Source organism: Mytilus californianus, unplaced genomic scaffold, assembly GCF_021869535.1.
Source record: "Mytilus californianus isolate M0D057914Y unplaced genomic scaffold, xbMytCali1.0.p SCAF_12, whole genome shotgun sequence".
NCBI lineage: Eukaryota > Metazoa > Mollusca > Bivalvia > Mytilida > Mytilidae > Mytilus > Mytilus californianus.
Genome location: NW_026262604.1, coordinates 50,650,430 through 50,676,284, shown reverse-complemented (window position 1 = coordinate 50,676,284; position 25,855 = coordinate 50,650,430). Strand labels below are relative to the sequence as shown.

General features: G+C 31.9%; 1 protein-coding gene across 1 annotated transcript in view; it reads right to left on the bottom strand.

The window, feature by feature from the left end:
* Window positions 1–7,980: 7,980 nt before the first annotated feature.
* Window positions 7,981–25,855, bottom strand: part of LOC127721963 (dynactin subunit 6-like) — a 29,200-nt gene continuing 11,325 nt past the window's right edge. The window contains exons 2-8 of the mRNA XM_052228809.1: window positions 23,841–23,905; window positions 18,815–18,920; window positions 16,395–16,471; window positions 14,300–14,347; window positions 12,490–12,632; window positions 9,442–9,568; window positions 7,981–8,280 (exon numbers count right to left, since the gene is read on the bottom strand). Coding sequence (XP_052084769.1) covers window positions 9,476–9,568; window positions 12,490–12,632; window positions 14,300–14,347; window positions 16,395–16,471; window positions 18,815–18,920; window positions 23,841–23,905 — 532 coding nt within the window. The 3' untranslated portion in view covers window positions 7,981–8,280; window positions 9,442–9,475. The remainder of the gene's footprint in view (window positions 8,281–9,441; window positions 9,569–12,489; window positions 12,633–14,299; window positions 14,348–16,394; window positions 16,472–18,814; window positions 18,921–23,840; window positions 23,906–25,855) is intronic.

Sequence of the window (25,855 nt, the reverse complement as noted above, 5' to 3'; positions counted from 1 at the left end):
CTATTTTTAGCCATGGCGGCCATCTTGGTTGGTTGGCGGGGTCATCGGACACATTTTTTAAACTAGATACCCTAATGATGATTGTGGCCAAGTTTGGTTAAATTTGGCCCAGTGGTTTCAGAGGAGAAGGTTTTTGTAATAAAATGCTCCGCTAGGGCGCAGCTTGATACGACCGCAGAGGTCGAACCCTGAACAGTTGTGGCAAGTATGGACACAACATTCAAGCTTGATACAGCACTGAATTTGGATTGTAATTAAATATTTGACACAGCATAGGTTTCTGACACAGAATGAAAGTGGTCTAAGAACTTAAAAATTTTTAATTTACCTATTCAAACCATATCATTATTATTCGCTTTTATATATAAATTAGAAATAACCAATTTAAAATGGAAAATTTTAAAGAAAAAAAAAGGAAAAAAAAATCCCCCCTCCCCCAAATTTTTTGAACCCCATTATGATTCATCACCCCCAAACTCAATCCCAGCCTTCCCTTTGTGGTATGGTACCTTGCAGTAAAATTTCAGAGCGATCCATACACTTGAACACAACTAGAAAAATGCTTGCTTTTTGGCCCCTTATTCCTCAACGTTTTGGGCAATAACCCCCAAACTAAAACCCAGCTTTACCTTTGTGATATGGAACCTTGCAGTACAATTTCATAAAGATCCATACACTTACACACAAGTAATTGTCCTGAAACTAGAAAAATGCTTGTTTTTTTGCCCTTTTATGGCCCCTTATTCCTAAAATTTTGAGGCAATTACCCCCAAAATCAATCCCAGCCTTCCCTTTGTGGTATGGTACCTTGTAGTACAATTTCAGAGAGATCCATACACTTGAACACAAGTTTTTGTCTGGAAACTAGAAAAATGCTTATTTTTGGCCCCTTTTTGGCCCCTTTTTCCTAAACTTTTTGGGCAATTACCCCCAAACTCAATTCCAGCTTTCCCTTTGTGATATGGAACCTTGTAGTACAATTTCAGAAAGATCCATACACTTACACACAAGTTATTGTCATGAAACTAGAAAAATGCTTGTTTTTTTACCCTTTTTGGCCCCTAATTCCTAAAATTTGGAGGCAATTACCCCAAAAATCAATCCCAGCATTCCCTTTGTGATATTGAACTTTGTGATACAATGTCAGAGAGATCCATACACTAACACACAAGTTATTGCCATGAAACTAGAAAAATGCTTGTTTTTTGCCCCTTTTTGGCCCCTAATTCCTAAAATTTGGAGGCAATTACCCCCAAAATCAATCCCAGCATTTCCTTTGTAATATGGAACCTTGTAGTACAATTTCATAAAGATCCATACACTTACACACAAGTTATTGTCATGAAACTAGAAAAATGCTTGTTTTTTGCCCCTTTTTGGCCCCTAATTCCTAAAATTTGGAGGCAATTACCCCCAAAATCAATCCCAGCATTCCCTTTGTGATATGGAACCTTGTGGTACAATGTCAGAGAGATCCATACACTTACACACAAGTCATGTCTGGAAGTTACAAAAATGCTTATTTTTGGCCCCTTTTTGGCCCCTAATTCCTAAACTGTTGGTACCATAACCCCCAAAATCAATCCCCACCTTCCTTTTGTGGTATTGAACCTTATGGTAAAATTTCATTGAGATCCATTCACTTTAAGTAAAGTTAGAGTGCGAAAACTAATGTGTCTTCGGACGACGACGACGACGACGTCATACCAATATACGACCACAAAAAATTTTTTGCGATCTATAAAAAGCTAACGACGACGGACGACGACGATGCCAACGGACGACGGACGCCAAGTGATCAGAAAAGCTCACTTGGCCCTTCAGGCCAGGTGAGCTAAAAAAAGTACCCTTTGCAACAAAATCTTCTACAAACTCTCTTTTTAAATTTTCTATAAGAGTCTATTTTAATTAACCATGGAAGAATATTATAGATGAATATTTATAGTTTTAGAGCCAAAAAAGGACAGCATCTTATAGAAAATGACATATATATGTATACATTTTATCAATAAGACTCATTACGAAATATGCATCTTGGACTGTATGAACGCAGAATCAATTTACTCTGAATCTATTTCACACAAGAGTCCTTTTCAAATAGTTTTTTATTCTTTCTACTCAAATTCACAGTTTCACAGCTCCATTTATGTACTTTAAGACTCTTACAATAAAATGTCATTTTCAATAAAAATAAATAATAGATTAAAGACAACAGAAAACAACAATTTTTAAAAGTTTTGTCAAATTTTGAGTATTCATCACAAAAATGTATGAGAAGGACATTTTCAACCGAAACAACAATGTGTTGGAAATTTAAGCTTTTATTATTTTTTTCCGGATAGAAATTAATTTTGATTTTGGTTTGAGATATCTATTGATGAAATGTGGTACAAAAACATGTAAAATTCGCAAACTCATATCAAAATGGCTTCAACAGCACCTAATAGCGCTGAATAACATTTTCAACATACCAAAATACAAAAATTGTTGACAAATGTTTCAAGTATATGATATAGACTCTATAATATTCGAATTCAAGTAGGCTTTGACAACTTTAATGTTTGACCCTGCGAGTCAATCAAATGCAGGGTATTTATTCCACCAAATACATACATTGTATATATATTTCAAAGACACTCTTAACCAAGACCAAAATCATATATTTGGAATATTAATTCTTATATTGTGTTTCAGATTAAAAATTTATTCATTTTTAGTTAAATTTGTCTTTCCATGCCAAAATCTACACAAAAATAGAATGCAAAAAGTATTTTCTATTGAGTCAGTTATTTACTTCAAAATTGAATCTGCCAGTGATTATTGATCAGAGAATCCTTTTTATTAGGATTATTGTGAAACTTATTCATTATTGCATGGACTGTATAATTGTTTACATTTCCAGCAAGTAAAAATACAACAACAACAAAAAAAAGTAACATAAGTACGCTTAATTAATATAAAACACTGAAAATTTATTCAACTGTACATTTTGTTAGATTTTTGTTAATTTATTTATTATTATATATTAATAAAGTTATAAACACAATGTACATGTTTACTTTCCAATTTTACAAATTGATATGCATTACTGCTGTACATGTTATAAGTAATACAATCATGCTGAGTGTTTGTCCGCAACATCCGGGTTTTCAGAGATAAGAATATCTATAAAATCTGCATCTCATTAGATGACGTGTAACATAGGGGAATCTGATCCTATGCTATTGAGTTTAAACTATGTATTTTTTTCTTCTTCAGAAAGCAAACAAGAGGAGGAGGCTTGCAGTAGAAGATACAGATTCTGATTAATTAATAAAATGTTAAAATGCTATTCAGGAAAATGCAATATTCATTGACAGTCATAATTAAGTCCTGTCATATGAATAAGCTATTCTAGCAATGCTTTTGTGTTGGCAGTATACACATGTCATGCTTTGACTGCTCTTAATTGTTTGAAAGACTAAGAGTCTGAAAAATATCAAACGAAAATTCAAATATCCACAAGTAGGGGAAAAACAATCACATTGCAAAACAAAATAAAAAAAATAAACAGTCTACATTTCACCACATATAATGATAGAACAAGAAACAGGAGCCCTGGAGGAGAGCTGATAAATGTTAGTCAAAATATGCATGATATATTTGCAAGCTGAGAGTTTGCCTGAACATAAAACATTTTTTTGAATATTTATATAATGTTTTTAACAAATATATTACCAAGATATTTTCAGAATATGGGGAAGACATCCATAAAACATTGTTGAAATATTTAATTTACATTTTCAAGAAATATTTCTACCTAAACTTGCCTCTGATATTTTAAAAACATTTGGTAGACATCCATAAAACATATTATAGACATGAAAAGGATATTTTTGGAAAACGTTTGATATACGTTGTCTGGATATTTTCAATTGACACTGAATGATATCAAAATTATGTTATTTAAATATAAAATCAAAATATTTAAAAATAATGTTCTTTAAACATTCAGAACAAATATTTCCAGAAAATATGCTATTCACATGAGTACAGCCATACATTTCACATCAAAAAATTATTTTTGAATGATATTTTTGTGACATTTTGCAATATATGTAAAAAATATCAATACAATGTGTTTGTGCTACCTGGGAAGGTAAGGGTAAAGAATTTTGTTCATTTTTTCAAGCAAATAGCTGATAATTGTAAATTAAATTAACAAAAAGTATTGACTAATATCAGATGATTGTGACACTGATTTTACAAGTGAAATAGGTTCTGCTTGCAGATTTTTTGTTAATATTTTTATCATTCGTCTTTTCTTTGAGAAAAAAAAATCGTCAATCATTCATCTTTCATGCATAATTTACAGAATAATGTTGTGTATGTTAGATCAAATGTAATTATAGGTATACAAAAAATATACTATCGAGGTAAAGGGCCTCGGTAGCCAAGTGGTCTAAGTAGTGAAACTACTTAATCACTAGCCTGTCAACACTGAGGTTGTGGGTTCGAATCCAGCACTTGGTAGGTGCGTACGACTCCAATCTCAGTTGACTAGGATTGACAGTTTTCCTACCGAAGGCACTCTGTGCACTACAGCGTCCTCCAACAATAAAAACTGACAGCCACGAAATAGCACAATAGTACTGAAAGTGGTGTTAAACACCATTTAATCAACCAATACTATTGAGGTCAAGAATTGTCTATTAAGTTAGCTGTATTTCCGAGTGTCTATTCAATTATGTAACACATGATATTAACTGTGGTCAATTAAGATTGGTATAAAAGTGAAGGTGATTCGAATTAATAAGCATTCCTTTGAATGTAACTGTTTGTAAATCTTGACAATTGTCAATCATACTGGTACTGTATCTGATTCAGTACTCTTACTTGCCTTAGGAAAGAATTGGAATAGTTAGTATATGAAAAAGTGTGGAATCAACTTTGATATCAATACACATCTTGTATCAAATTTTATTCCTTATTTATAATTACATAAGCATAAGATGAGATACTTTCATAATTCTTATCGACTGCTTAAATTTTTCATAATACCTTTTAACCTTAATTCATAAATAGTAATTTATTAAAAAAAAATTGACTTACAAAGGAATTATATGCAATATAAAATTAAGTAGCTGTCTGGCCTCTTTTCTTAATTCATGGGCAAATAATATGTCTTAATTGGTAGTTAATGATTAAAATGGTGTATAAACTTTCTGCAAGTCATTAAACATATTATTATATTCATGATATGTATTCAGCTCAGAATTCTGCATCATCTCTAAATTGGGAGTTATCAAATAGATCCAGCATGGCTGGATCAAAAATCAACATTTCAGGATGAGTAACTCACAAACAGGTCGACAGATTTTTCTCTACTTGCTGTAGATGTTAAGAGATTAGCCAAACACTGCAAATTGACACCTATGCTCTATTTTAAGCCACATCGAATGTTGGTTGATCAACCAGGACGAAAATCATAAACTTCAAAGTAGACATCCTTCGGAAAAAGCAAACAAATTATGTCTCAATCTATTGAATGGTTTAAGAGAAGAAATTAAAAGAAAAGTTTACAGATACTGATGACTGATGCAAAGTGATGGCAATAGTTAAACAAATAAAAAGTATCACAATTTCTGGAAACTTTTCTAAGGATCATTTTGACATTTATATATAATAAATTGCATGTTACTCCTTAACTGTTTTACCTATATATATATATATATATATATATATATATCTAATTGATTGTAAAGCTACAATGTATAAACATGTTTTTGTCATCCTCAGGGAAGATACTGTAAACCAACTAATTTTTGTGAGTGATTTATTTTCGTGACTTTCACTAGTAGAAAGATAACGTGAATATAAATTGTCATGATGATGCTAAACTTGGATCTTTCATTATTTAACTGCTAAAAGTAAATTTGAAAATCGTGAAATTGAATCATTACGAAGTGGGCTAAAATGGGCTAAATGAGAGATAAAATATCTGTGAAAATAAGTGGTTGATAGTAAGTTGTTGAAACTAACTGTGTTTGTGGTTTCAAATAAAAAGTTAATGATTTTTATCATTATTATTATTTGCCAGCTTGTGTTTTCCTTTCCTGCTCATGGCTACTCTGAATGTAATCTACATGGATGTACAGCTGCTGATATCACAAAGTGATTTCAAATTAAGCACATTAAGTACTCTCTGTAATTTTAAAAATAAAAAAACAGCCGCGCCATGAGCGCATGATACGCCCGTCACATTTTCAAAGAATAAAGATCAATAAAGTTCAATTAATTCTCAATGTCATATTAGAAATTTATGAAAATCAAAAGGGAGCTTACATCAATAGATATGAACAATTCACCCAAGTTTCATGAGAATTGCTGACAGCATTTTTGAGTTATTGTCCGAAAACTGGAAAATCACCCCTTTTTTAATGAATAAAACCCCACAACTCAGAAATGTAAAATGTAAAATTTATAAAATTCTAAAAGGAGCTTACATCAATAGATATATACAATTCACCAAAGTTTCATAAGAACTGCTGAAAGCATTTTTGAGTTTTTGTCTGAAAACTGCAAAATCTCCCTTTTTTTATGAATAAAACCCTGTAACTCGGAAATGTAAAACTTAAAATTTATAAAAATTTAAAGGGAGCTCATGTCAATAGATATAAACAATTCATCACAATTTCTTGCAAGTTGGTGAAAGCATTCTTGAGTTAGGTGTCCCAAAACTGGAAAATCTCCCTTTTTTTAATGAATAAAACCCTATAACTCGGAAACGTAAAATCTAAAATTTATATAAAACGAAAGGGAGCTCACGTCAATAGATATAAACAAATCACCAAAGTTTTATGCAAATTGGTTGGAGTGTTTTTGAGTTAATGTCCGACATGTTGAGGACGGACGGACGGACAGACGGATAACGGTATACCATAATACGTCCTGTAAAGGGGCGTATAATAAAAAGATGTGGTAAGATTGCCAATAAGACATCTATCCACAAAAGACCAAATGATGTAGATTTAATCAACTGTATGTCACTGCACTGCTTCAAAATTGAGCTGAAACCATATCATATAGTAAGCTTGTCTTCATTAACTGAGGCTTTCTTTTTTACGCCAAAATTTAGATTTGTTTCTCTTTTACCTGTTGTTTGTAAAATCAATATCATACAGTGAAGTGTCTTTTCGTCATTCTATCTTTAAACAAAATTGTACATTTTCTTTAAGTACATATTTGTTTTTCCACTGTTCAAGATAAAACGGATGAACTACTTTATGTTGTATGTTACTGTATGCTTAGGTAAGCCATTGAACAGGATCAAAGAGGATTTAAAATTGTTGTCTAAAATATTCACAAGTGCTTATTCATTTCTATCAGTAAAATATTAATTGGGATTTGAGTCAATGCCCCCCTTATTCCAAGATAAAAATTGGTCATAGAAACTTTTCCAACATCTCCATATATTTTACTCCTCCAATTCTCTCTGTTCCCACCTTCTCTTCCCCTAGTTCCTACCTCCTGACTTCCACCTCCTTCCCCCTGACTCCCATTCTATCATTCCAAGGTTAACTTAGCCTTGTCCAACCCATCTTAGATAAAAACAATTGACACATAAAAACTAGACTTACCTTATACAGGTTTACAGTTATTCAATAAAATAAATAGGCAAAATACTCATTGTAAATGTTTGTAAATTTTCTATATTTTCATTTCTCTTGGATTGTTAATTTATGTAGAAGAGTACAATTTACAACCAGTTTTTTAAGTACTGTGGATTCATGATCATTCTTGGGGTTTCAATTTTCATGGATTTCTTGGTTACAAGTAAGCCACGAGTTCAAATGTTCAACAAATTATTTATTTTCTATAGGCGTGTAAGCAAATATTGCTAAACCGAGAAATCAAATATCCACGAAAATTGGTACCCAGCTGGAAAACAAATGAATTCACAGTATACATTTTCTTTTTAAAAAAACAAAAAGTACAGACTTATCTATAATATTTTTAATGAAATATTCCAACTTTGAATTAACAATTTAAATAGACATGTTTGGACCAACCATTACTGCAGAGATAAATGTCATTAAAATAAAGGACTTGTTTAGAGCAAATTACTAATGTGTTTTAAATATTTTAAAGAACCATTCATCCCTCCACATTATTAAATACTAAGCAATCTATAAAGCAACATATAATTGTCCTAAATCCTGCAAATTTGAATCAAGTTCTTGATCTTCATCTTCATTTTCAGTCTCACTATCCTTTATCACCATTAAATAAAATATTGCACTGAAAAATAAGACTCACATATTACTTGACTTGAAATCAAATGAAAATAATTTTTTTTTTTTTGTATTGTTGGGTTGTTGTCTCATTTTAATATGGCTGATCTCTTTTTATTTATATTTGATTAATGCTGTCTTTTATTTAGAACTGTCAAAAATAGAAATGTCTGTACTAATAAGGGTGTATGCTACATATCAACAATAATTATAGAATAACTAATCGAAGAATTCAAATATAGAAAAATATTAAACAAGTGACCGAACAACACATTAATTCAAGAATGCACGTAGCGCATGAGTTAATTATCAGTGTTGTTCGGTCACGAGTTGAATATTTTTCACTATTTGAATTCTTTGATTAGTTATTCTTTTTATTACAGTGACAATGGGCTTTTTAATGGAATAAAGGAGAAAATGTAAGGGCTGTTCCATTAAAACATACATGGTACCCAGGGAAGGCACTTTAAAAATGGGGTAACCACCTATAGAGGCAAATTAAAATTTCACGTTAATACATTTCCACTATGCAAAAACATAGATGACACCCACCCATAGTTGAGATTTGGAAGTGCCTTCCCTGGGTCCCATGTATATTTTTAGGGGACAGCCCTAAGGAACTATATCTTTTTCTACGCATTCGCAATTTGTTTTGATGTGATGTCATCAACAACGTCTTGACAACGCATATTGTAGTATGACGTCAGAGGAATGAAATAACCACATTTATTTTACATGTGAAATTATCGTTTTTTCTTTTCACTGGGAAATCACGCTAATTCATTGCAACCAACGTAATAAATGATATATAACTTAACCACACCCTGTATTATTACTTTTAATATATATATATGTTATAACTACACCTTGCATCAAGTCCTTAATGGTGTACCTGCCTTAACTACACCTTGAATTGTTACCTTTAATAAATAAATGTTGTAACTGCACCCAGTATTGAGGTCACTTTGTGGTGTACATGCCTTAACTACACCTTGAATTGTTACCTTTAATAAATAAATGATTTAACTACACCCTGCATCAAGTCCTTTGTGGTGTACCTGCCTTAACTACACCCTAAATTGTTACCTTTAATAAATAAAAGTTGTAACTTCACCCTGTATCAAGTTTTTGGTGGTGTAAATGCCTTAACTACACCCTGAATTGTTACCTTTAATAAATAAATGTTGTAACTGCACCATACATCAAGTCCTTTGTGGTGTTCCAGCCTTTGGTTTCTTCAGATAATGGTAGTTAGGTAATATTTTGGTCAGGAAGTCAATCTGTAGACTTTGTGTCTGAAGGTAGAGAAAACACAATTATGAAGTCTAGTATTTAATGGAGTTTAATGACCTTCCATAGTTTTTATTGAAATTTCAATGTATTTAAAAATCTTAAATATTGTGTTTTCTTTTTAATAATGAATGGTACAGAATATTGTTCATCCTACATGTACCATTAACCATTTTACTATAAATGTTTCTCTTGTTTCGGATTCTTGTCTCCCCAAATTACTCAAATATTATAACTTTACATAATTCTGTGTTTTTTTACAAGATTACAAACATACCAAAACTTTTTTGCAGGTGTTTTAAAAGCTTGACCCTTAAGACAGACTATCCTATTTAGTCAAAAGAAGAACTAAGCTTCTAACTTTCTAAATCTTCAGTAACCTATGTTTTTTTACAAGATCACAAACACATAAAAACATTTTTTGCAGTAGTTTAAACATGTAACCCTGAAAACAGAGTGTCCATTAAGTAAATATAAGAACCAAGCTGGTGACATACCACCATTGATTTTCCCCTATTAGTCTTTGTTAAATTTACACTTTTCAAAAAATTGTGCAGAATTTATCTTTGTTTCAAATAAAGAAATACTTGGCATGAGTAAAGTTTTATCCTGTCCAGTACTATAGAAAAAATTTCACAGAACATTTCATTGCATATAAGAAAATAACCATCACTGGAAGTTAACTAATCAAATTTTCCCCTTTTTTTAACCTGTGTACAAGCTTAAGTAACCATGTAACCTCAAGTTTCCAAAATATTCTATAGAAACCCCAAATAAAAAAATAATGGTGCTTTGAAATACCCAAGATATATTTTTATGACCCAGAAATGTTTTACTGCAATGAAATGTAGGATTTATTACCTACAACTGTCAAATTCAAGGGAATATTTTTTTTCGACCTATTTTCGTATGCAACGTACTATGATTTGGTGGTATTACACCTTAAGCTTCCCATACAAGACCGCAAACATATCAAAAATAGTTTTGGCAGTGGTATCCCCTAATTTTTTGCATAAATAACTCAAATCTGGGACCAGAATAACACTAAAACAATATAACTTAATCAGGAGCCTGTAGTTTAGTGGTTTTTTGTGGTTCATGTCTGTCATATTTGTATTTCTTAAAATGTTTTGTTATAAATCAGGCCATTTGTTTTCTCAATTGAATTGTTTCATATTTTTCATGTCAGGCCTTTTATAGCCTACTATACGGTATGGGTTTTTCTCATTGTTGAAGGCCGTACCGTTGCCTATAATTGCCTACATCCATTTCAATTCAACTGTGGTGGATAGTTGTCTCATTGGCAATCATACCAAATCTCCTTATTTTTATATTAATTAGGTTCTATTTGTACTCACTGGTGGCCTTTCTCTAGCGACCCTTCTGTCACAGTTACTACCACACTAGAATCTAGGACCAGAATAATACTAAAATAATTTAAGAACGTAGGATCTATTTGTACTCACTGGTGGTCTTTCTCTAGCGACCCTTCTGTCACAGTTACTACCACACTAGAATCTAGGACCAGAATAATACTAAAATAATTTAAGAACGTAGGATCTATTTGTACTCACTGGTGGTCTTTCTCTAGCGACCCTTCTGTCACAGTTACTACCACACTAGAATCTAGGACCAGAATAATACTAAAATAATTTAAGAACGTAGGATCTATTTGTACTCACTGGTGGTCTTTCTCTAGCGACCCTTCTGTCACAGTTACTACCACACTAGAATCTAGGACCAGAATAATACTAAAATAATTTAAGAACGTAGGTTCTATTTGTACTCACTGGTGGTCTTTCTCTAGCGACCCTTCTGTCACAGTTACTACCACACTAGAATCTAGGACCAGAATAATACTAAAATAATTTAAGAACGTAGGTTCTATTTGTACTCACTGGTGGTCTTTCTCTAGCGACCCTTCTGTCACAGTTACTACCACACTAGAATCTAGGACCAGAATAATACTAAAATAATTTAAGAACGTAGGATCTATTTGTACTCACTGGTGGTCTTTCTCTAGCGACCCTTCTGTCACAGTTACTACCACACTAGAATCTAGGACCAGAATAATACTAAAATAATTTAAGAACGTAGGATCTATTTGTACTCACTGGTGGCCTTTCTCTAGCGACCCTTCTGTCACAGTTACTACCACTCTAGAATCTATATTAATTAGGATCTATTTGTACTCACTGGTGGTCTTTCTCTAGCGACCCTTCTGTCACAGTTACTACCACACTAGAATCTAGGACCAGAATAATACTAAAATTATTTAAGAACGTAGGTTCTATTTGTACTCACTGGTGGCCTTTCTCTAGCGACCCTTCTGTCACAGTTACTACCACACTAGAATCTAGGACCAGAATAATACTAAAATTATTTAAGAACGTAGGTTCTATTTGTACTCACTGGTGGTCTTTCTCTAGCGACCCTTCTGTCACAGTTACTACCACACTAGAATCTAGGACCAGAATAATACTAAAATAATTTAAGAACGTAGGATCTATTTGTACTCACTGGTGGTCTTTCTCTAGCGACCCTTCTGTCACAGTTACTACCACACTAGAATCTAGGACCAGAATAATACTAAAATAATTTAAGAACGTAGGATCTATTTGTACTCACTGGTGGCCTTTCTCTAGCGACCCTTCTGTCACAGTTACTACCACTCTAGAATCTATATTAATTAGGATCTATTTGTACTCACTGGTGGTCTTTCTCTAGCGACCCTTCTGTCACAGTTACTACCACACTAGAATCTAGGACCAGAATAATACTAAAATTATTTAAGAACGTAGGTTCTATTTGTACTCACTGGTGGCCTTTCTCTAGCGACCCTTCTGTCACAGTTACTACCACACTAGAATCTAGGACCAGAATAATACTAAAATTATTTAAGAACGTAGGTTCTATTTGTACTCACTGGTGGCCTTTCTCTAGCGACCCTTCTGTCACAGTTACTACCACAGATAACAGTATTCTCAGGCATTGTTTCTGTACTGGAGACACTACACATGCCTCCTATTATACAACCAGAGGTCAGTTCTACTTGTCGGCCTACTTTTGCTTTATAAATATAAATAATTTTATCATAATATAATATCATATATTTCATGTATACTTTTTGTAACATATTCATAATGAAATATTTTTTTCTATTTCTATTTTTAGTTTTAGTATGCTATTGTCTAAGGGCTGTTCCAAAATTGATTATGGTGGTGGGGGGATAGGAGGCACTCAAATTAATAATTGTGGGCGGTTGCACTTTCCTTTGAATTTTGTAAGAATTTTGAGTAAAACGAAAATTTTATATTATGGGGTAATGTTGAATTTAAATTAAAAGAAGAACATTTTTTCTGATAATATGTCAGCACTTTCTCATGTCTATAGTCATGATAGTATATAAAATTTGAATCACCTTCAAATATTTTGGCTTCCAACTGTAAGTAAATTAAATCGAGAATGTGTCCCCATGGACACATATGATGCCCCCGCTTGCATACAACATTATAAAGGGACATAACTCAAGAACGATAAAAGTGACACTACCCAAATTTGTACTTGATCTGACTTTTGAAGTTAATAAGTATTGTGTATAGGTTTCATAATGTTTGGTTGGGGCAAACTTAAGTTACAGAACGGAAACTAAAAATTTTGCAATTTTTCAATTTATAAAGAGGCATAACTCAATAATGATTAAAGTGACGCTACCAAATTTCAACTTGATCTGTGTTTTGTGGTAAAAAGCATTGTGTATAAGTTTCATGACATTTGGTTGAGGCAACTTAAGTTAAGAGAACGGAAACTAAAAATTTTGCATTTTTTTTCCATTTATAACTCGATAATGGTTAAAGTGACCCCACCAAAATTCAAACTTGATCTTTATAATGTTTATTTTGTGGTAATAAGCATTGTGTATATATTTCATAACATTTGGTTGAGGCAAACTTATGTTAGAGAACAGAAACTAAAAATTTTGTAATTCTTCCATTTATGAAGGGCATAACTCTAGAACGGTTAGAGTGACGCTACCAAAATTCAAACTTGATATGTGTTTGGTGGTAATAAGCATTGTGTATAAGTTTCATAACATCTGGTTGAGGCAAGTTTAAGTGAGAGAACAGAAACTAAAAATTTTGCAAATTTTCCATTTATAAAGGGGCATAACTCTAGAACAGTTAGAGTGACGCTACCAAAATTCAATCTTGATCTGTGCTTTGTGGTTATAATCATTGTGTATAAGTTTCATAACATTTGGTTGAGGCAAACTTAAGTTAGAGAATGGAAACTAAAATTTTGCAATTGTTCCATTTATAAAGGGGCATAACTCTAGAACGGTTTAAGTGACGCCACCAAAATTCAACCTTGATCTGTGTTTTGTTGTAATTAGCATTGTGTATAAGTTTCATAACATTTGGTTGAGGCAAACTCAATTTAGAGAATGGAAATCAATTTTGGGACATACGGACGTACAGATGGACAAACGGACAAGGGTAAAACTTAATGCCCCCTTCGCTATATATGGCGGGGGCATAAAAAACTTCATTAGGATTCTGCATCTTGACAAACTTTCAAAAATGAGCTGAATAAGTAAATTGTAGTTTTTTACTAATTTAGATTATAATGGCATAATTAGGTAAATTGCTTGTTTCATAGTGCAGTATATTTGTGTATAATTATCAATTTAAAAGCAGTATAAGTAATTTTCTATTTGAAGAAGATGCTATACTGACCTTTGGCCTCTATCATGTTATGATCACCAATCTTTGTGGCCTCTATATCTTTAGTATGTTAAGGAATGTTGTTTATGTTTATAAAAAAATCTATTTATTAGATTATTTAACAAATAAATCATGTTACTGAAGTTAAGAATTTTTTTTAAAAAGGCAGTAATCTTCAAACAACAATATAATATTTGTCAGAAATAAAATGCAATATATATTGTTTAATATTTATATATCAAACAAAATATAAATTTTATTTGTACTTAGCTCAAAACAGGATAGAAATGCTCGGGAAAGCCTCGCTTTCTACCTGTTTCCAAGCCTTGTACAAATAAAATTTATATTTGGAGACAATGTATGGTTATTCTATATGTAAACAGGATCGCTAGAAGGATTGTATATACTTAGTACCTTCACATGTGTTAAAATAATCTCAGTGAAAACGTTATACTCTGTTTTAACTCCTATAACTGTTCCAAATGAAATATTTGGGGTAAAAACCATCATTTTTTAATGTGGAGCGGACGACGTTAAATTTCCGCAAACATGTATTGTTTATTGACGTCATAAATAAATTTCTACTGAAATGCATTGTCAACGTCATAAAAAAGGGATATACGGTTAGTGACTGTATATCACAAATACAATCAATGTAATTTGACTGCACAGCTGCAGTATATAGCAGAGTGTAACGTTTTCAATGAGATTACTTTAACACATAATTCATTATATGTATGTATAGATTCTACCACTGTATCAAGTGTGATACGATATTTATCCACCAGAGACAGTTTAATTTTCAAATTTAAAACGTAAGGCTCACCGAGTGTTTTAAATACTTAAGATTTAACTGTTGAGAGTGGATAAATATCATATTGCACGAGATTTGGTGGTGGAATTCTGTTTCTCGGATGATTTATAGACGATATAAAGACAATTTCTACTTTTCGATTGATCTGTAAAAAAGATGTGTGCGTTCAATGTGACGTCATCAGGCATGGTCGCCTTTTTTTTATTACGTCACAATAAGAAATTAAAAGGAAAGCAAGACAGTTTGACATCATAATCAAATTTTGACCAATGAAGAACTCAGATCAAATGAACCAAACATTGATTAAATAAAAATAATCAACAGGTCAGGAAAAGGATAAATCAAAAAAGAATTAGAGAAATATAGATTCTTACATTGATACCAGTGGACTATCGGATTTATCCAATCGAGATAGTTAAATTATCAATTTTAAAGTCTGAGCCTTGGCGAGGACTTTAAAATTTATAATTTAACTATCGAGATTGGATAAATCCGATAATCAACGAGTAACTATGTAAGAATCTGTTTCTCTAATGACTAAAAAAATAATTTTCATTTTTTGTTAAACAAAAATCCCCTTCGAGTGCCTTCCAAATTTCACAAAGTTGTCAATTTCATTAACATCTGTTAGCATATTTTGAGCTGATAAAGGTTATGACCCTTAAATTCATCCAATCATCTTCTGAGATCACCGGCAACCACACGTTGATTAAATTTTTTTTATACAATGGGTGCAGAAAGGGATAAATTGACAAAGAATTAGAGAAATAATAATCTCAGGTTTTAACTTTAACTTTTAAAGATGCGCAGGAAATGTAATGATTGAAAAAAAAACACAAAATTAAAACATCTTAGATTTTATTCAGAGTCCTTTGACTGGATAAATATATTGATGATGGATCACAACCTGATGATGTTATGGATACACATTAAATGACTGCCTTTGTAATGTAGTTTTACAGTATCCATAAATATAAACAATCAAAATTATTATAATTAGGTGTTTACTTATAAAAAATGTTGAATATGTGTGATTAATGTACAATGGGATTTAATATTACATGTTATCTTAGATCTCAGATGTACATGAGATGACAACACTGGTAATAAAAATTTATTGATGCAAAAAGGAAATTAAATGGGCGAAAGCAATTTGAAAGTGGTGAATAAAATATTGTTTTGGGGAAAAGGATGGCGAAAAAGAAATTTATAACTAAGGGGAAACCTGGTTTTAATAGTGTAACCTATCTTTGCATGAGTACATCCCATTTATATTGTACTGTCTAAGGATACATGAGCCAACCTCAAATACATTATTGTTCCCTATTATCATCACATTCTGTGTAGAACTAGACTTCCCTTCTGGATTTCTGTAAATAAACAGTCATTTATAAATTATGCCATTTTTGCACAAGCTGATTTAGAAGCTGGTTAATAATATAAGCATGATGAGTAAAGGAAATTTAGGGTTCTATTTCAATAAGACAGCTACCTAACAAAATAGAAACAAAAATATTGATGTTTTCCTCAAAATGTCGACACAAACTTAAAAAAATATGATGTTCTCAATCACTTTTAATTGGATGATACCTGCTTTTAATTACAGGGGCCTCGGTGGCTGAGTGGTCTAAGTAGTTCAACTACTCTGTCCCTAGCTATAGCCTATCAACACTGAGGTTATAAGTTCAGGCTCTGCATTTTGCCATTACTTTTGACTCCAATCTTAATTAACAACGATTGCCAGTTTTCAATAAAATAGCCAATAGTCCTAAATGTGGCTTTAAAACACCAAAAGTCAATCTTTGCTTGATGGTAGGAGTAATTTGCAACAAGGTCTGCAGGATACTGTAAATTCAGAAACTATTGTGTGTGTTTATTATTGCGATTTTTGAAGAATGAACAAAAATGTGAGATTAATTATTGCAATTTCAGGAAAATCTCCATACAGATATATGAATCAGATATCATAATGCAAGTTCTTATTATTGCAATTCTCACCCATCAATAAAAACATCTCCAGAGCTCCAGATAAGCTGCGTATTTGCGTGATCACGCAATACAAATAATTAAACACCTAATGCAATTGCCCATTGCAGGGTTCAAAAACCCAATTCATTCAAAGGAAAACCCAATTATATGCCAAAACCATGAGTTCTTAACGCTTTTATTCGCTATTGTTTGCGTTATTTACCCTTATCTGATTACAGTCGTCGCGTAAATCTATTTTTATAATATTTATAATTGGAAATGTCCTTTCTTTCTAAAAATAGAGCCCTGCATCAAGTAGCCGAAATGGGTCCCTGTTGGAATTTTCCGTTGCTCAAAAGGTACACGTGTTTATGAAAACATTTCGATCTTCTCGGCGTTTATCCAATTAGCGTTTGTCTTGTTGTCATATTTTTTTCGAATTGCTCGGGATTTATCATAACATACAATGAATTAAAACGAAAGTAAATATCCGATAAAAATATTGAATAGAAGCATGTTTTCAGCTTATTTTTGATACTTTAGGGAAAGTTATTATGATGATAACTTAACGTACCTTAACGAGGAACATTGCTAGAACGATAAACACAGGGTTTTGTCAAGAACGAAATCAGTTGGAAAAAGTGAAAGGCCAAATCAATTATGACATGATATATGTAGTTGGAAAGCATCAGAAACCAAAAGTTCTAATCAGCTGGGACAACTTAACCCAGATTTATGTAAATTAAATTAAACAAAAACATTCAAGTATAATTTTAGTTTATATATTATTTTTTTCATTTTAGTTGATGAGTGAATACACATATCCGTTTTTTACGTCAATGCATCTTGACACTTTCTTTGTTTTGGTCTTATTGTTCTGTATGCTTATGATAGTTGTCTTATTGGCAAGTGCAGTTTAACATTGTCATTTATTTATTTGATGTTGCAGAATTATTTGTAAATTTAACTCTGTAAATTTAAGTTGAATGTGGTCTCCGTCATTAAACCTATAAACCTGGTCAAGGTTTTGGGGTATATCTTAAATCTGGGAACTACTTATTATTTTTATTAAAAAGTAGATCTGGCAAATAGGTGAAAGGACTGGCAAAACTTTCTTACAGCACCTAAATTTCACATATATTACATAAAAATCTAAACACTTAGCCACGCCTACCCCAACTAAACTGTAGGGTGATCATATGGGATCTAGAAAGGTAATTAGTAACAGTCCAACTAGTGACACCAGCTGCAGTTTATATAAGTTGTGAGAAAATACAAAACTGGCAGAACGTTTAAAATCGGACACAAATTAAACCTACAATTGCTTGTCAGTGAATAAACCAAATAAAACAGCTAGCAATTATATACAAAGAAAGAAACACATTTAAGATGGAAAAACATCTGCATGGGGTTGATATAATGTGATTATAACATGCCTAAATATTCAATATTGTGTTGATAAAAAAACCCAATACATTAAGGAGCTTGGTGGTGAAAAACCCAATTTGATATTTGCTTGAGGGGTGAATTGGAATTTATAATGCAATTTAAAAACTTTATCACCCAATTACATAAAAAAATGGTGGGTAAAAACCCCAATTTGTGAATTCTTATCTGGAGCTCTGCATCTCAATAATTTCTGAACTTATAGTATTTCAAATGTTTATTTTATACATAACATTTCACTAGTCTTGCTAGTATGACTTTAGATTACAACCCAAGGAGTAAATAAATTTTGACCATACTTGTTGACAATCTGTACTAATTCTTCAATGATGTTATTTTCTCCTATATAAATAGGTCCATCTTCTGCTATAATTCTGGCCTTAGGATGAACAACTGTTCTAGCACCTGCAATAATATAAAATTGATTAAGCACATGTTTTAATACAAAACTGATTAAGCGCATGTAATAATACACAACTGAAAAGTACCTGCAATTATAGAAAATAAGTAAACAGTTCTGTGGAACCCATGTCTTGTCTGCGATTGCTGCTGTCAGTTAAAGGTGTAATGTTGACTTTAAAAAGTGAGTCCACTGATCAGTAAAATACAGAATTTAAAAAAAAATCATATAAAATTTTTGATCTTGAAGATTAGCTTTTGTCCAATTCCATAACAATCCATGAAGGTTTACATCTCTATCATTATATTAAAAATTTTAATTCAAAACTGTCTGTAAATGTAAACTGTAAAACACTTAGTCCATCTATCAGAAAAATACTGAAAATGGAAAATAATATATATTTCCAAAACTTTGATTCAGGCATTAATTTATAACAACAATTTACCCAAAACAAATATGACAGACATGAATCAACGAAAACCACTGTACTACAGGCTACTGACAAGGCACATAAAGAATGTGGTGGGGTTAAACATGTTTGTGAGTGCTCAACGCTCCCCTAACCTAGGACAGTGGTGAAACAGCACAACATAAGAAACAAACTGTAAAAATAAGTTGCAATTGGCTTAACTCAAAAGATCGGTATGAGGCACAAAAACCACCAACATGCAAACAAAAGACACAAAGCACCTAAATAAGAGTACTTGTAGTTACTGAAAGGTAGCTGTTCAAAGCCAATTACAAGTAATAAATCATTCACAGTCTCCCAGACTAAAGTATCAATTAGTCCATTTATCAGTAAAATACAGAAATGGAAATAAAATATTTTCAAAATTTGACTCTGGATACCGTCTTTTGGTCAAGAACAAGCTTCTTGATGTCTAAAAAAAAATTTAACTACAGCCTGGACCTAAATGTTATACTGCTGACTGAATCGAAGATCACTATGTCTCGATTTCGCAACATTAAAACAGATTAAGCATCTGCAATTATAGAAAACTGATTATAAACACCTGCAATAATAGAAAACTGATTATAAACACCTGCAATAATAGAAAATTGATTATAAACACCTGCAATAATAGAGAACTAATTATAAACACCTGCAATAATAGAGAATTGATTATAAATACCTTCAATAATAGAAAATTGATTATAAACACCTGCAATAATAGAGAACTGATTATAAACACCTGCAATAAAAGAGAATTGATTATAAACACCTGCAATAATAGAGAACTAATTATAAACACCTGCAATAATAGAAAACTGATTATAACAGTCAGGGGTACTACTTGTACAAGTAATCTTTATTTACTTGAAGAAGTAAATAAAATATACTTATACAAGTATATTATATTGTTTGAATAATCTCCCCTTAATTTTCTAAAAAATTTACTTGTATAAGTAAATTTTTTTTACAATCCCACAAAAATTCTCAGGTTTTGAGATGTAAAATCATGCCTTTAACAATTTTTCTCAGGTTAGCTCATAATTTTTTATAAGAGTTCAATGTTTCATCTCATTAATTCAACAAAGAAACTGATTGAGCAAAGATCTTAAGTATTTGCGCAAGGCCTTCAAAAATTGCTCCTTGGGGGCTTGTAAATGAGCAGTGTTCTAAAGATAACAGACAAATGAGATTTTCATTGTCCATGAAATAACAATTAAATGAATAGTAAAGACATCTGCAAAGGACAGACAATCCAAATTCTGTTAGAGCAAAGAAGTTCTAAGAATTCAAGAAAAGAAGATAGGATGACTTTTTTACTTGTATAAGTAAAAAAATCTGAATGTCTAAGGGACATAACTAGGCCAAAAAATAATTTACTTATACAAGTAAATAAAATACACTTGTATAAGTATCCTACAAATTTACTTATATAAGTATATTATAATTACTTCTTCAAGTAAATAAAAATTACTTGTACAAGTAGTACCCCTGACTGTATAAACACCTGCAATAATAGAGAATTGATTATAAACACCTGCAATAACAGAGAATTGATTATAAACACGTGCAATAATAGAAAACTGATTATAAACACCTGCAATAATAGAGAATTGATTATAAACACCTGCAATAATAGAAAACTGATTATAAACACCTGCAATAATAGAAAACTGTTTAATAAACACCTGCAAATAATAGAGAACTGATTACAAACATATGCAATAATAGAAAACTGATTATAAACACCTGCAATAATGGAAAACTGATTATAAACACCTGCAATAATAGAAAATTGATTATAAACACCTGCAATTATAGAAAACTGACTATAAACACCTGCAATAATAGAGAACTGATTATAAACACCTGCAATAATGGAAAACTGATTATAAACACCTGCAATAAGAGAAAACTGATTATAAATACCTGCAATTATAGAAAACTGACTATAAACACCTGCAATAATAGAAAACTGATTAAGCACCCAAATAATAGATTACAAATAAAAGCACCTGCAATAATACATAAAAGGTTGACACAGAGATAAGTCTCGCCTGTCAGCATAAATTCAGAAAAAACAATGCGATGAATAGCAATATTGCTCATTAATTCAAAGTCGCTGGACCATGAAATAGTTGGCAGGGCCTTGAAATGGTCAACTGAGATGTACATACTACGATGTACATACTACAGACAGTAGTGTAAGTAGTTCCTATCAAATGAACTTAAGCAGAAAACTTATCATTGGAAATTGGTAATTAAATGAAAGTCACTGGACAATGACATATAGGGATAGGAAGTCAAAATAGTCATCAAACTGATATGTACTGATAGTAATGCAACTTTATAGAAAATATCATTGATCTATCACAAGTACATGTAGTTCCTATCAAAATGATTTAAGCAATAACCTTAACATTGAAAATTGCTAATTAATTCAAAGTCACTGGACCATATCCAAGGGGTTAGGGCCTCAAAAAAGTTATCAAACTGATATGTACTGATAGTTATGCAACTTTATAGAAATATCCTTGACCTATCACATTTAATTCCTAAGTCAAACTAACTTAAGCAAAAAAAATAATATTGAAAATTGGTAATTATCGGGTAATTCAAAGTTGCTGGACCATGACCTAGAGGGCAGGGCCTCAAAATAGTCGTCAAACTGTTATGAACTGATAGAAATGCAACTTTATAGAAAATATCATTGATCTATCAAAAGTAGTTTCTATCAAACTCACTTAAGCAGAAAACTTAACATTGAAAATTAACAAGCATTCTGAGAGTATTGCATGGCAATACATAGTCCCCTACCGGAAAAATTAATTGTACTGGAACAAAATGCTAACTTGATTGATAACTTGTCATGGTGTAAACTATATAACAAATATCAAGTCAATATCTTCAAGCATGACGAAAAAAGTGCGGAAAAACTGATAATTTAAGTGAATTTTCTAAGTCAAAGGACCATAACTCTGCAAAAAAATCATCAAACCGAAACAAAATTCAAACTTGGTCTGTAACTTGTCATGATAAAACTATATACCAATTATCAAATTAATATCTTCAAGCATGACGAAATGCGGAAAACTGAATATTTGAGTGAATTTTCCAAGTCCGAGGACCATAACTCTGCACAAAATTATCAGACCGGAACAAAATTCGCACTTGATCTGTAACTTGTCATGATAAAACAATATACCAAATATCAAATCAATATCTTCAAGCATGAAGAAAAAAAGTGTGGAAAACTGATTTGCCAGACTGACAGAAGGACAGACAGTTGGACAGACAGACGGACAGACAGATGGACAGAGTGCAAACCTAAAGTCCCCTTCGACTTCGTCGGTAGGGGACTAATAATTAATTGAAAGTCACTGGACCATGACCTTCAGGGGCAGGGAGTGGATATAGTCGTCAAACTGATGTGTACTGATAGTAATGCAACTTTATAGAAAATATCATTGATCTATCACAAGCAGTTCTTATCAAACTAACTCAAGCAGAAAACATGGAAAACTTAACAATTGTTGATGCCAACGACGAATTCACAGGAATAGCATTTGCTTATGTCTTGCCTTCAGCCACTTTTGTTGCAGGTGAGACAAAAACTGATTAAGCAACTACAATAATACAAATCTGATTAAGCACATGCATTAATAGAAAACTGATGAATCACCTAAATAATAGAAAATAGGGACAAGCACCCAAATAATAGAAAACTGATTAAGCACTTAAATAAAATAAAATTTCAGACATTAACCAATGACAAATCATGAAAATTTGTGTGTGAATACATTTTGTAACTCTACAACTTATGTGAATTGTGTCATTTCTATATGCCCAACATCGACAGCCCACTACTACATGTACCTATTTTACTTAAACTCCCACTTATTCATACTTTATTTTACCTAACAACAGTTATATATCTACTACTTATTCACAATTTTGTACCTACCAATCATGCAGATAGTTATATAATTATACCTCCTACTATTTCACACTTAATTTGTACCTACCAATAGTTATATCTCCAACTAATTCACACTTAATGTGTACCTACAAATAGTTATATCTCCTACTAATTCACATTTAATGTGTACCTACCAATAGTTATATCTCCTACTAATTCACACTTAATGTGTACCTACCAATAGTTATATCTCCTACTAATTCACATTTAATGTGTACCTACCAATAGTTATATCTCCTACTAATTCACACTTAATTTGTACCTACCAATAGTTATATCTCCTACTAATTCACGCTTAATGTGTACCTACCAATAGTTATATCTCCTACTAATTCACACTTAATGTGTACCTACCAATAGTTATATCTCCTACTAATTCACACTTAATTTGTACCTACTAATAGTTATATCTCCTACTAATTCACACTTAATGTGTACCTACGAATAGTTATATCTCCTACTAATTCACACTTAACATGCTTAATTTTTACCTACCAATAGTTATATCTCCTACTAATTCACACTCATCACAGACCAGAGCACCTGCTGCAATCTTCACACTAAAAGCATATGTGTAATTCAATTAATGTTATTGAAAAATTTGGGCTGTTCCTGACCCTTTTGCAATGTTTTGTAAATTGCAATTTTGGTAACTCTAAATATTGAAAAAAATATAATCTTTTAGATCCTTAAAGTATTGGGAATCAACTGGAATACCGGTAATATGAATTGAGAATGGAAACGGGAATGTGTCAAAGAGACAACAACTCCATCAAAAAGCAGAAAACAACCCAAGGCCACCAATGGGTCTTCAACTTAGCGAGAAAATCCCACAGCCAGAGGTGGGCTTCAGCCAAACAATAATGTATACTAGTTCAGGGAAATGGAGGCTACACTAAACTCCAAAACATATAAATGAACTTAAATTAAAAAACACACAAAACTAACAAAGACTACTGGTTCCTGGCTAATAAATGAGGTGGGGTTAAACATGTTTTGTGAGATTTCAACCCTCCTCTATACCTCTAGCCAATGTAGAATAAACAAACACACAGCAATATGCACAGTAAAACTCAGTTTAAAAGAAGTCAGCAGAGTCAGACATTAGAATAGGAAACAGAAGAAACTAAGCAAAATGACAATGATCAACATAAATTAACAAAGGACTACTACCAGTTACTGACATGCGAGCTCTAGACCTCAATTAAACTGATTAAAAAATTATGTCTTCATCATATGAAAATGAAGCACAATCCCTCCTGTTAGAGGTTAAGTATCATGCGTCATAAATTATCCGAGAAAAACAAAACGGGTATCATGCCAACAACTGGTTTTAGAATAGCAAAGACCCTATAATTGATTTGATTTGATTTTTGGTGTTTTAACGCCACTTTTAAGCACCGCTTTTGGGCTATTTCGTGGCGGCCAGTTTTTATTGGTGGAGGAAGCCCACCGACCTTCCATAGGAAAACTGACAATCCTAGTCAATTAAGATTGGAGTCGAGTGCACCCGCACGAGCGGGGTTCGAACTCACAACCTCAGTGTTGACTGGCTAGTGATTACAGTAGTAACTACTTAGACCACTCGGCCACCGAGGCCCCCCCTATAATTGAATCAATATTGATTCCAAAAATGCCATCTTTGATGACTTGACAACACTATTGTAACTATATCCTTTCTGAATGTCTGTTTAAAGAGTTGGTTAGTTTCTGACAAAATGTTTGAGGTGAATGATGAAATTTTTGTGCTTTGTATAGAATATTACCATAAACAGTGGCATACCTTGCATGTATGCTCGGATGCTCAAGCATCCACATCATTTTGACAAAAAAATAAAAAATAAAAAAAATATATAATTGCATATAACAGTCCAGGCAATTACTGAAAACTGTAATATTACATTAAAATGTAATATTACACAAATCTGTAATATTACTGTTTTCTGTAATATAACATTTGTTTTAAGGAAGTAGGGGTTATCTCCCATTAGTTGGTACAAATTAATTCCTCATTACAGAAAACCAATTGTTTCTAGGTTGTTTTTTTTTTGTTCCTCCAAAAACTAATAGTATATATATTTTAAAGTAAAACAGCAACAACAAATATATCAAATCTATCAAATTGAATTTATTATGTTCATTTATTTTTTACTCAACATTGAAAGCTAACAAATGATATAGATATAGTTTAATCTTCACCTTGTCTAGGAATTAAAGGTAAAACAATTCTTCTACTTGCATATCGTAATGTACATTTTAAATTTATATAATAGTTGTCTATTGTATGAACTGAACTGGAATAGCATTGCTGTAGAGCTGTAAGTTTGATATAATGGACCATTACAGTAATAGATTGAAGCTATAACTAAGATAATAAAAATGGTGCTTAATGTAAAATTCCATTTTCATTCCAATCAAAGTTTTAAGGTTGGTCATTTCTTTGTTCAATGTACAAATGTTGTATACAAATTAAACCCCATGACTTTTGAACCCTCAGAGAATAAGAATAA